The sequence below is a fragment of the Haemaphysalis longicornis genome, unplaced genomic scaffold, assembly GCF_048455015.1.
Source record: "Haemaphysalis longicornis isolate Haplotype H1 unplaced genomic scaffold, Haemaphysalis longicornis Haplotype H1 scaffold_3, whole genome shotgun sequence".
Classification (NCBI taxonomy): domain Eukaryota; kingdom Metazoa; phylum Arthropoda; class Arachnida; order Ixodida; family Ixodidae; genus Haemaphysalis; species Haemaphysalis longicornis.
The window spans coordinates 69,612,766-69,626,235 of NW_027526335.1; the positions used below are offsets into that span (position 1 = coordinate 69,612,766).

Sequence of the window (13,470 nt, forward strand, 5' to 3'; positions counted from 1 at the left end):
TTGGCAACTGCCTCCTACTATCACTATCATTGTATAGTTCCATCGGCCATTAAAGATTCACTCACGTCCCGCGTCCCTCGCCTTGGTTCTTCAACAAGCCCTGATTGGTCAAAAGCGAACATCTGGATGTGACGCCATGCAAGCACGACGGAGCATGAGCCACGGTTTCTCGGAGCAGACGATTTTTCGTCGCCTTGTTGGTTCACTGGTGAAACAATAAACACATAAAAAATAGTTTAAAATAGGTTTAGTCGTTAAAAATGTGTTTACAAGGACAGTTGCGCAAAAGGCAACCCAAAGCCCGCCTACAACTGGAAGTACGTCACAATAAAACGGACGTTTTCAAAACGAACAAACACGAGAATACCGCTCCAGGTCTGATTGATTTTATGCGCATCGCACAGCCTGTTTCCAAAGCACGGTGCGGTGGGTAAGGGTGAGGATAGAGCATGGACGATGATGGTGATGGGTGTGCTGCAGTGGTGGTGGTAATGATGATAATGATGGTGATGCTACTTTCTGGTGAAATAAGCGTGTCCTTGTTTCACAGTAGATGTGAAGGCATTGAATGCCATTGCTGATCGTGGGGTCACACACTCAAATGTGTGAATCTCTATGAGGTAGTAGCTTCGCTGAAGTAAGCTTTATCCGTATAACTCTTCCGGGAACGCCGGAAAAAGTGATGAAAAAGGGAGGTCGCGGTACAAATTTTTTATTACATAAAGCAAAAGCACCATCCTGCCTTAGCATATACCAAAATGCAGCTAATTATATGCTCTTTGACATACAATACCAAGTTTTACTTCAACACTGACGATAGAACCATGAAAAAATCAAAGTAAGAACTCCGTAAAAAAACTACAGGAAAAGATAGAAAAAAGTGTAAATATAAAAATATTAAAACATAATAAAATTATTTCAGGATATACAAAATCTAACACAATGCTTTGTTTCTTCATCGCAAAAGTTTGATGCGGCTAGGTGTAACTGGTTTTTTGTTTTGTATGTGATCTTTTTTGCACTAAGGCCATGGCTACGTCGTCGCCCAGGTACACGCCGGGCTCTCGTCTCGGCGAAAACTTCATCAGTTTCTGCACTGGTGGCAGGAGATCACCACCATAGGTAGCTAACACCCTAGCGAACAAGTATAAACCAGCCAGAACATATTTCGAGCGCACATATTTACACCAGAGCCAATTGAAACCGGAACCAACACCCACCTTTGAGCACGATTTGATGTTCCAGGCTGATCGACACCCGAATCCTCACTCGAGCTGAAATCCAATCTCTAAAGCCACATTTCAACTCTTCACTGCCTCTCTCATCGTTAAAATCCACAGTAGAAGGCGAAGATATGCGAGACGAGACGAGGCGGATTTCTTATCGCGCTCGCGCGAGTATGACGCCATGTTTGTTTACATTTGAAACCACTGCCCGTCAGAATAAAATATCTGACGCGTTGCCGCCTGGCGATAAAAAAAGAAACTTCACAAAAGAGAAAATTCCAGTTTTCAAACTATCTCCTAGATGCCGCTAGGTGTTCCATCGAGCGAAAATTTGTATTCTGCAGGCTCGCGAAAGAGATAAACTTCTTCAAACCAAAATAAACATATGCATAATATTTGGTGCTAGGGAAAGCAACCTGGGTACCCTGCATTCAGGCAGTGCCTTCCATCACTAGTTGCAGCTTGGGTATACCTATTCACAGTATTGGAACTTTGTCCAGAGGCACATGCATGTCGTGTGGCGAACGGTTAGTGCTGAGACCTTCTGATTCATTGTCCCCAACTGCCTGATTACATTTTCCCCTCAGCGGAGAACCACTGGAGAGAGTGCCATGTCCCCCAACAAGCTTGTATGCGCGCTCGCACCTTCCCTCTCTCCCTGTTCTCCCTCCCAGGCTGGCCAGGCCACGGAGCCGGAGTGCCTGGTGCTGGCGGGGCTGGTGTGCCTGGCGGGGGGCAGCCTGGTGCTGTGTGGCGACCCCATGCAGCTGGGGCCCGTGCTGCGCTCGCGGCTGGCCGCCCGGGGGGGCCTGGGGGAGTCCATGCTGCACCGCCTGCTCCTGGGCGACGGGGGCGCCTCCGCACGCTGCGCTCTGCCCTACACCCGGCTCAGGAACAGGTCGGTGTGAAGGGGGAGCCTCTAGCACCTCTGGAACCTTTCCTCCTGGTCACCCCGGGTCACTTACACTTCAGCCGTACATGCTGGGAAAGAAAGAATGATTTCCATTCCACGCTGCGAAGCTGGATAAGCCTGCGTCATTGCGCCGTCTCTGGCCTTGCCAAATACTGAAAAAAGTTTCCGGTCATAAGTCCATAACCCTATCAGTGACATCTTGGCGCAATTTTATATGTATATATACAGTGGTACCACCCCAATAATATGACTTTCAGGAACCACGCGAAAGCGCCGTCTGATGGGGGCGCGCGACAGGTGGGCTAGCGTGTTCTGCGTATTTAGCGTATTCTTGTGTGATTCGCGAACCTTTCGCTAAAATTCCAAGTTTAAAAAAAAAACTCCTATTTTGTGCCCCCCCATCAACCCCGATCCCCCTCCACAGCATCCGAGCTGCCCCCCAGCCAAGCGCCATGTACCACGAGACCCCCATGCCGTTCGGTGCTATTTATAGCCCGCCAGCCTCGCAAGCGAGAGATAAGGCCGACTGGATCAAGCAAATTGAGAGAGGAAAAGGCGAGTGTAAAACTGCCAGGGCCAAGCAAAACAGACGATAGTACGAGACGGCAATGAAAAAAGGTGGCAAAGAAATGAGCGGAGCAACAACGCCTCTTTGAAAGATACTGATAATCAGAAAGCAGAGAGAGGGGGAGAGAGAGTGTCGTGAAAAGAAGAAACTTGGATTGAACGTGTGAGGACAGCGGGTGTTTGGTCATCGCCGTGGGTTTGCGTCGTATGTGTTTTTGCGTTCGTCAGCAGCTCGATGGGAGCTTCAAATTCACGGTCCGTCAGCCACCTGAACTTCGACTTCTCGCGGGTGACATGTTGACGTACTGCTGCCATGTGGGACCGGCGATGGTTAGCTCCCGCTCTGGAGTACCTGCCTTCTTGCTTGCGTCTGTTCAGCAAGTGGGCTAACCTGCCTGCAAACCTTTGCATATTAAGCAGCATAAAACGGGGTTTAAGAATGAAGAAAGGTCAAGACGAGGCGGGGAAGAAGTGTAAAAGGTGAAAAAAAAACCCGCCGGTTTATTTGCTCTGGGGTCTGTCGTATGAAGCGAACCGCGTGCACCTGGGTGTCATATCATCGGCTGTTTTCACGCATTGTTTCTGTTGGGTGTTTGCCAGGACCGCAGTGATCTGTCATAAGAAGTAGGGCATCGTAAGTCCAGGGGTTGTATCAGCAGGGTTCCACTGTATATATGTCTGTGTTTCCTTCACTAAAAAATCAATTGCTAGTCAGTTGGTGTGTCCTGTATTTCCTTTCTTTTTGGTGTTCATCCGATTTCAAGCTGGTTCCCATTTAAAAATGCACCAGTGGATGCGGATTCGATTCCCGGCCATGGTGGCAGCTTTTCAGATGGAGGCGAAAAGCGAAAAGGCTCGTGTGTTTGAGATTTTGGCCCACGTTAAAGATCCCCAGGTGGTCAAAATTAATCCGGAGCCCTCCACTACGGCTCGCCTCATTGCCTGTGTAGCGTCGGTGTGTTAACCCTCATAATCAATGAAATACGTACCAACATGTACAGATCAAAGTTATTGTACGTTGCCCTGCTTGGCAGTGCAATAAAAATATGCAAAGTGTGGAATTGGCTGCACAGGCAGCGATGATGAATCTCAATTTTTCCTAAGCTTACTTGTACAGGTGGATTTTCATCCAGAGGGGCAGCCTTGGGGTAGAAGCCACGAGCCTAGGGGAAAGGCGTTCATTTCCTCCTTGCCCCGTTGCAGCTACCGCTGCGTGCAGGCGCTCCTTGATCCCTACTCGAAGCTGTTCTACGATGGCCAGCTGCTGAGCTGCGTGAAGGAGCAGGAGCGGGGGCCCCTGCCAGCCTTCCCGGTCTTCTTTCACGGCGTGCGGGGCGGTGCGTTCAGGGAAGGCGCCTGTCCCTCCTGGTGAGTAGTGCTGCCTGCTCTGCTTCCAAGCTTCCTTCAGCTGCCCCAACCCAAGTGTAATGTGTAATCGGTTGAGGCCTGTGGTGATGAAATACCGTACGCACTTTGGGGCGACAGATGTGCTTTTGCCGTGTGCTGTCCTAGACGACGCAAGGGTGTGGTCTTGTGTAGCATTTGGTTACCACAGGGGGAGAAAAAGACTTCTACAAGTTTTGGGACTCCTAGAACGCGATGTGTTTTCCTATGTAAAGGCAGGCAAGGGATGCTCTTAACAGGACGTTACCTGCGCTCGCTACGTGGGAGAGTTTTCAGAGCCTGGTCGTGGCCACTGTGGGATGAAGGCCTCTGAAATAGACTTCAAACCGCTCCGGTCTATCGTTGTGTAGCATATTTACTGGACTGTCAGCTGAGCGCGATACTAAGCCGATACCCAGAGATAAAAAAGTATCAGAACAGGAATAACTTGTGTTCAAGTGCAAAATTAACAAAAAATGAGCCATTTGGACCTGCAGAAAGCATTAATGTCCCCTAGCTGCGGCACCGTTGTGTTGCATTGTACACCATCATTCCTCATCATTCATGTCAGAATCGGTTATTTGTCACTCTCCTCCACCTGTAGTGCGTTGCCTTTGGCTTCACCAAGTGCATCTCAGATAAAACACGTGAGAAAAATCTGCAATTTTTATTGCCACTATGGCCGCCAGTGCAGCTGCAGTTGAGCTTGCTACTCGCATTAGGGTGGCGGACTCTCTGAAATCTTGTAAATGTTTTCCTGGGGGTAGCGCACTCAAACAGCTCGGCTTGCTGCTTCCGTTAGCATGGCGGGCTTGTTTCGTCTGCACTAAAGTCGTGCTTAGCACTTCGTACAAAGATTCCATTTCGCTTTGAGCACAACCTTACAGTATAGGAGCACAACCTTACAAAAGGGACAGTATAGTGGCACCACTTTTTTGTTGCGGCACTTTGGTTGGGGTGTACGTGGCAAAAGTTTGATATAACTAAGTCAAGCGTAACCATTTGTGCTGGTGAGCCAAAATGCTGCCTTTTGCATTGTTAAAGGGGCTCTGAAGACAAAATATATTTCGTTCATTTATTGCTTTCCCTGATAACTGAATAGCAATGATACCAATTGTAATGGAAGCTTCCAACAAGCAAGAGAAATCAACAGTTGAAAATTAACTAAGAGAAATGAACAAAAGGTGCCATGTTTCAACGCTCAGTAACTCAACTGACACAGAAACATCTGACCGACTAACTCTTCATTCGGTCCGCACTAGCCCTAACCTCCCTCACATTTCATTCCTCTCTCTTCACTCAGTCCCGATGATGATGATCGTGTCGTCACATAGCGCTCTCTCTTGGTGTTTATTGGCACCACCATCACAAAGGGAAAATGATTGTGCAGTGGAAACGCAGCAACCACTTTCTCACCAGTGTGTTATGACATCACAGTGACTTGTGTGGGTGATTAACATCCGCTGACCAAAACCACCACCAAGAAATACTGTGTGATTGTTGTGGTGCTGTTGGATCGGGTCACCTGAACACTGACATGCAGCTGGGGCACTGATAACTCTTCGCTTACTTTTCTATCATTGCGTCCCTACTCACATCGTGTAGCGCAAAATTGGGAAGTTTTACAATTTTCTTTGCTTAAAAATGCCTGTTTAGAGCTGCATTTGAGCTGAGTGAGTTACTGAAGGCTAGTTTTATAAAACAAAAGTTGTATTAACAGTGAAACTGTTCTTGGTGGAGGCTTTCATGAGACGAAATGAGGTAATACGGTCTCAGCGATGTGGAGAGGGAATAGCCTAGTGATGAGGAGTGCAAGCGCCAAGCACACACAAGCAGCAAGTTAAAAAAATACTTGAATGAGACGTTGATATAGGCATTGTCGTGTTCACATGTTCACATTTGTGAACGTTTTTTGGCAAAATGAAAGCATTAGGCATATTTGAGGCAAGACATCAATATTAAGTGATATATGCAGTGTTCTTTTAATTAAAAATACATGGCTGCTTGATTTTTTGCAATAGGAAATGGAAAATATGCTGTGAAAAAAAAAAAAAGTGCTTGTGGTGCCCCCTCATGGCAGTGTTCCAAGTTCAAAAGCAACAAAATGTTCCAGTAGATGGTGCAAGCAGTGGAACTCAGCAAAAATGAATTGGTGTGAACTGGAATCGATCTGGTGGCTTTGAGAATTTCTATGAAGCTTAGCCTTGCAATTTGGGTACACCGGGCAGCTATGCTGTTAGTTATAACATTAGCGTTTGCAACGTTAAAGGGGCCATAAAGACAAAATTCAAGTTTCTTTCATTCGATAGATTGACTCATTATATAACACTGGCACCATTTTTAATGCAAACATGACTGAAATGAGCTATACAATTAGGAAAAAAAGAGAGTGGCCATGTGACCCACTAGCCCATTTCGTGCACTAGAACCTATGTCGTACTATGGGCAGCTGTGCAATGGTCTAAGGCTGGCAAAAGCAAACACAAGCTGGCGAAAGCAGTAAGAATGGTAGGGTAAACAATGGAAGTTAGGAACGCACATGAAAACATAGAAGCACCAGTAAGTACCGTGCTCTACGCTTGTTATAGCTGCAGAGCAGTCCGGCGCTTGAAGGCTGTCTCACATGACACTGGCCAATTGGCATAAGCGACATTGTCTGTTGAGCATACCCAATACTATAAACCATAACAAAAGTAAGCCAGGTGCAAATCCGGTCAAAAACGAAGCGAGTGCAGACAGCAGACCTGAGCGGTATTGTGGCGCCGTTCAGAGGACGTACTGTAAACGAAGCAATGAAGACATCTTGCCGTCTGTTGCAGCCTGAGTCAACGTACTTAACATTCGTTTCAAATACCTCAGACACTGGCGGCATATCCATCGGCAAGTGGCCGAGTGGCTAAAGGGAAGGCGCTCGCCGAGAGCTGAGCAATCTGTGGCTGATACCAAAACACAGCAGCCTGGCAATCAGCTGATCTGTGCCAATGACTTCACTCGTGTTTTGGGATAGGTAGGCCGTTGTAGGATGGTGCGCGAAACAGTACTTGACGTCGAGGTAAGGCTTTTGACCTCTGTGGGACACAATACTGCTGCAGCTACTGCCTGCACAAACACTACTGCACAACAGCGCTACTACGGCGGTCACTTTGTGGCCTTTGAGTTACAGCCAACTTGTGCTCGCTTGTAAGAAAGTGTGGGTTGAATTGCAGCACAAGGTTGTCATGGCCATGAATGGGACAGCCACTCGTCGCGTAACCAACGTTAGCGCGGCACACCCTACATTATGGTATCACTCGAACACACCTTGTACAGGAAAGACACGAACTGTGTTGCGGGCAGCCCAGCCGGCATGGAGGAATCTTGGCCCATGTATACGGTGTCGCCTTAGCTATGGGGACGCGCAGGCAGTGGCATGGCAGCACACACAAATGGCTACCGGCATGCACGCCACACCAGTGAATGCCAGCTATAGAGCAGGAGTTCTCAAGCATGGTGGTCCCAGGGAACCCTGATAAGTTTCATTAAGGCACATTCCCACTGGCGATTTGTCTCGTCGCGCGACGGCGCGCGTCGCGCGATGAGGCCTTGAGGTGGTGTTCGCACTTGCGATGAGCGATGATGCGAGTGCGTTCAGCGCAGCTGCTTCCCGACTTGTACGACCTCGTTGGTGCGTCAACCATTCGCAGTCAAAGAAAATGATGTTACGCGACAAAAGCAGGTAGAAATCAAACTAAAACACATGCTACTAACCTGGAGCAATGCCGAAAACATTTGCGGGTTGCGGGAGGAGCAGAAAATAACAAACTCAAGGAGGCTCTTTTCAACATATTATTGCACGAAGAAATGCACACGCTTGCTTTCACGCCACAACACCCGCATCACGGGCCACAAATGTCGCTTCTTTTCACAGGCGCAAAGTTCTGACGCCACCGAACTCTACGCGTGTTTACCAGTCGCCGATAGAACGAAGAGGCTGCAAGTCAACCTACCGTCTCGCTGTCCACCTAGCTCTATACGATGATTACTTGCTTCTACAATCCATACACGCTTCTCCACACTGATGAGTTCCACGCTATTCGTTGATAAGTGCACGCGTACGCTGAAGCCACTGACCAAAGAACCGATGCACACGGGAAGTTGCTTGCCGGCCCGACCCGGCGGGTACAGCGATAGCGGGCCAAGCGCCTGGCCGAGCGAGCCAGCGGCAGTGGCGGCGGCGGCTCGTCCTCGCCCGCCCGCCCGCAGCGTTTGCATACCGGATGTAAAGAAACGTTTCGTTTCCGGCTACGTCAGCCTACTCCGCGGCCATGATTGGCTTACCAGTTTTGCGGGGCCGTCGCGCGACGAGGGAATTCGGACCGAGAGCGATCTCCTCCGCCGTCGCAAAACGCCGAAAAGCGACGGCCGGCTCGTCGCTTTGCGACGTCGCTTTTCGTCGCGCGACGAGGCGCATCGCCAGTGGGAATGTGCCTTTAAGTGCCAAGGAGCCCCCTTCCCGCTTTCATAAAAGCATTTTTCATTCGGTTCTAGCTATATTCACATGCAATAAATTCAAAAGCAAGGTTATATCAAAAATTTATTCACTGACATGCAACTGAACTCACTTTCCTTGCACCAACAAACCGATGCGAGGCTGTCACACTCATGGCCAGCCGTATATGTATTCAGCCGATTCCTGTGCTATTCGAGGATGCCTGCCGTCAACATTTGCGAGCGCGTACGCTAGCGGCATCTGTCTTCAAATGGCAGAAATGCGCACGAAGGTAATATAAGGCCTCTGAGATTCAAGTGCAATAGCTCAACCGGGCGGCCCGTATTCGGAGTCTGGCTGGCTACAAGCTGCTGGCGGGATTTACTGCTCACCTCGCGCGTTTCTCTTATGGACTTAGATGTATTTATTGACATTCGGATGTGAGTGATGGAAGTTCCTTAGATGGATCGCACCTCGGGTTAGCCGCCTTTGGCGAGTGCGGAACCAGGGAAAAGTTATCGGTGGCTCATGGAACCCCGGGGAGGAGCCTGCGGAACTCACTTTGAGAAACCATGCTATAGAGAGACTCTGTGGCGAGGGAAATGGAAGATCGTGATGCTGCCTCGTGGCACATACGACAGCAGTGTTGTTGTGCCTCTTCATCTTCTCTTCCCACCCCCCTGGACAGGTTCAACCCGTCGGAGGCGATGCAGGTGATGCACTACCTGCAGCGTGCGTATGGCCCCTGGGGCCTGCTGCCCGCGGATGTGGGCCTGCTCACGCCGTACCGGCTGCAGACCCTGAAGCTGCGCAGCCTCATCACGTCCCTGCGCCTGCCCGCCTGCAAGATCGGCTCGGCCGAGGAGTTCCAGGGGCAGGAGCGGCGGCTCATTGTCGTCTCCACGGTGGGTCGACCCCGTCCTCCGCCGTTACCGTAAAAACCCGCATATAATACAGACCCGCGTATAATACGAGGTGTAATTCGGGGACAGCAAAATCAGAAAAAAAGTTTTCATCCGCATATAATGCGAGGTAAAGAGCACAGAAAACATTTATTTGCACTGCAGTTATCGTTCAGTCATTGTCAGTTTTCGCTGGCACTGTCTCCCGACGTCCGTTCAGTCATCGTCAGGTTCACTGCCGCTGTCTCCTGAAGTCGCCTTGTCAGAAATGTCTTCCCACAGAAAGTGGTCCCCAGTGCCATCAAGGGCATTCGAGATGCCACGTTTCTTAGAAGAGCGACTGACGAGCTCCTCTGGGATGCTGGCGATGCTGACGAGCTCCTCTGGGACGCCGAACTGCCTCCCTGCGGCGCAATTCCTGATGGTCTCGGCACATAAAATAAATTTTCTTTTAATTGCAGCCGAATACTGCTTTCATGCACCCGACATCATGATAGACTTGCGGTGAACGTGCTGATCCTTTGCGTGGTCAAAACAATCAAAATGGCGCTGGCTGAGAGAAGCAGCAGCCAGCTAATGCCACCGCCAGATGGCGCAACCTCCGCTAAAAGTGAAACAGAAAGTGCAAATTTTCGGCTGAAAACTTTGGGATCCACATATAATACGAGGCACAAATTTTACATAGCAAAATTTGGAAAAAAAAAACTCGTATTATACGCGTTTTTTTACGGTACTTGCGCCGCCCTTTTTTTGGAAGGGGAGGGGGGGGGGGGGTGACACTGAGGGGCACATGGCTATGCTCTTGTTGAGCTAGCATTGTATCATTCCATATTGGAAGTGGATCTACTTGATATTTGGTTGTCTGCTCAGTGGGCCTTGGGGTCGACATAAAGCTTGTATTAAGTGCAGAGCATTTTAGGGGCTCGCCTTGCCGTCGTAGCTCGCTTGCTGGACCCAAGTAGAGCCATATGGCGTTCCGTCGTAGTGGCTGTCGTTGCAGTGTAACCCAGATGCTTCGATAGCCAAGCGGTTTATATAGTCATAAGCGTTAGAAACTCGTGAACCGCTGGCACTTGTCATACATCTATCTCCCCATTGTTTAGCGCAAAGAAAACTGCAGGTACATTTGAGGCAAAATATACGTAATTAATCGGCAGCACCCACGTTCATTTAGTTAGGAACGCTCGTTGGGTTGGTTTTTATGCTAAGTAAGCAAAAAAAAGTGGCATGCAATGCCGGCGCGTGCGGGAGGAAAAGCAAGCACAAAAAGAACAACTCCCGCTGGTGCAGTTTCAGGCAGGAGGCGTGCGAGCACTCTGAAGGCGGTAAATTTAAATTGCATTGGGTGGTAGCAGTGAGCGGATAACGGCGCTACAGTCCATTATGGGGAATCACTGCTCTGCATAATATTTTTTAACTTTCCTCTTGTGTTGGCCCTTGCCAGGCCTAGTCTTGTACTGTGGTGCATTTCATATTGCAGTGCTTTCCTAATGCAAGTTAGTGTTACTTTTCTGCAGCAGGCTTTTAGATACAATTTACAAAAACTGCTGTCCCATTACTGGGACATTGCAGGAATGAATACGTAAAAGCAAGCTAGCAAACAAACAGCAGTGCATACAATTTGTAACTAACACATGAAACTCTTCCCGAAATCTTCAGTGTTTGGTCTACACAAAGCACCATAGAGTTTGTTCCAAGTGACCTTGGTTGGGTAGCAGCTTCACTTAGCGTTCGTGCTGCTGTTGTTAAGTCAGCCTCTGTGAGGTACCGTATTTACACAATTGTAAGTCTACTCGAATGTAGGTGGACACCCCCCCCCCAGATTGCATCTAAAAAAAGCGAGTGCCACATAGAAAATCTTATCACAAAGAGAAGCTCTTCCGTGAACTGCCAATACCCCTTATATGGGTGCTCTTCCATCAATGATCGATGCTCCCAGAAGAACTGTACACTTGTGGTGCGCGCAGTGGATGTTAAAAAAGAAAAGCTTTTGTATAAGCACACGGAATAACCATGCGCTGTGGGTTGAGTGGGAAAATTTATTCCCATGAGAACACATTCGCTGCGAGATGACAACCATCGAAGCGACCGGCAGCGGCTGCTACCGCGTGATACCAAAGAAAGCGGCCGTGCGCGATTATCTTTTATTCGTGAGTACGTTACTCGCATTCAAGAAATGTTTTGTTCATCTCTAATAAACAAAATGAGTACTAGCGAATCCCTTGATTTAGTGCACGGCGCTAACGTAGCCACAATCATATCACATTGTTCTGTACATTTCCGAACGCGATGTTGGGGGGTTAGTCGCTCTAAGTAGCTGGACAAGGGGCACAGATCGGGAAAGCCAACCTTCAAAGTTCGTGTCACCTTTACTGACACCAGAATGTATGCAAAGGCAAATTAATATGCTACGCTTTGATCATAACCATGGAAATGAGGGTGCAAAGCTGTCCCCAGCTCGTAGCACCCCTGATTTCTCGTTTCTCTTGCCATTACTAGCGGTACACGGTTCGATTTCGAATCTAGGTCGACCCCCAACATTGGATTGTTAAATTTGAAAAAAAAAGGGCCGACCTACAATCGTGTAAATACAGAGTCAGGCTGGCATCGCTGTGCCTGTCTTTGTATGCCTGGTGTAGTTTAGGTCAAAGGCGGCACCGGTTGAGCTGTTCCCTCTCGCTTGACATGCTAATGGTGGCGTCCGCTGGTGCATGCAGGTGCGTGGGAGCGAGGCCCTGGTGAACCACGGCAGTGGGGAGCCCCACCAGAGCTTGGACTTCCTGTTCTGCGCCCGGCGCTTCAACGTGGCCATCAGCCGTGCCAGCGCCATGCTCGTGGTGGTCGGCAACCCGGACGTGCTCACCCTGGTGAGGGGCAACCGGTATCACAGCAAATATTGATGCAAGAGCCTGAGGATAGTGAAGACCCCGTATATCATCTACATTTGTATCGTAGAAAGTGAGCTACACCAGCTCAGAGAAGAAAAGAAAATGCACCACTAGTTAGTGCATTTACCTGAGTAATGAACACAGTCGCATGATAAACCTGTCCCTAAACTGGCCATCAAAGCTTCAACCCTTTGCAGTTCGTTGTCGGGCCCTGCCCGACACAGCCGTAGTGGTCCACTGTCAGGGTATGCCCAACTTGAGTGTTCAAGGTTAAATTTCGTGGTTTTTCTCTTTTTTTCTCACAAGTGAGTGAAAGGTCCGGCTGTTCTGGTCCGGACGGACCTTTTACCCACTTACTGGACTGGAACCGCCAGAAAGTGGGGAAAAGGTTAATCTTTCTGCCGTGGTATAGGGAATGTGTTCACTTATTTTGATTTGATACAGCTTACAGCTGTGCTGAAAAAATGCAGCTAGAAGCCGTGCTTTGCAAACTGCTGCATTATTTGCATGATTGCGGCTCCTATTTTGCAAATACCTCTTCAATGGATTCTGCGGGGCTTGATGCCTGTTATCTCGTCCCCCTTCAGCATGGTGGTCTTTGAATTTGAACACTGACGGCCAAAAGTAGATAACTCTGCCTGTAAGACACCTGCAGACATAGTACAAAAGTTGCGCGCACGTTGAGTTGGGACCGCCTGTTGAAAGAACTTCCTTATTACAATTTCAGTATAGGGGTGGCTTGTGTAATCACAGTGGGGTAGCAAAGTACACTTGTTCGCATATCTGAGGCAGTTAGTGTTAGGAAATTTAGTAAGGCTGTATATGTGCTATTCTCTCTGTACATTGGGGTAAATGGGAATCACTTTGTATGCATAAATCCTGCATGATTGCAAAAAAAAGCTTAAAGTTGTAACAATGCCGTGCTCATCATGAGCTTTATATAGAGTCCCGATAAAGTTTCACACAGAATCTCGGTAGGAGCATGGTGGTGACAGACTCGCACCCTGTTTTTCAATTAGTACCAATGTTGTGTTTTTTTTTTTTTCTGTGTTCTTCATAGTGCTCTTCATAGTGCTCTTACTAGAGTGTATAGACAGTAAAGGGGGGACTTTAACCTGAAAAG

At 48.6% G+C, this 13,470-nt stretch overlaps 1 protein-coding gene across 1 annotated transcript in view; it reads left to right on the forward strand.

The window, feature by feature from the left end:
• LOC144174594 (RNA helicase Mov10l1-like) overlaps window positions 1–13,470 on the forward strand; it is a 50,251-nt gene that overhangs the window by 35,717 nt on the left and 1,064 nt on the right. Inside the window, exons 15-18 of the mRNA XM_077703366.1 lie at window positions 1,901–2,124; window positions 3,910–4,074; window positions 9,246–9,462; window positions 12,177–12,326. Coding sequence (XP_077559492.1) covers window positions 1,901–2,124; window positions 3,910–4,074; window positions 9,246–9,462; window positions 12,177–12,326 — 756 coding nt within the window. The remainder of the gene's footprint in view (window positions 1–1,900; window positions 2,125–3,909; window positions 4,075–9,245; window positions 9,463–12,176; window positions 12,327–13,470) is intronic.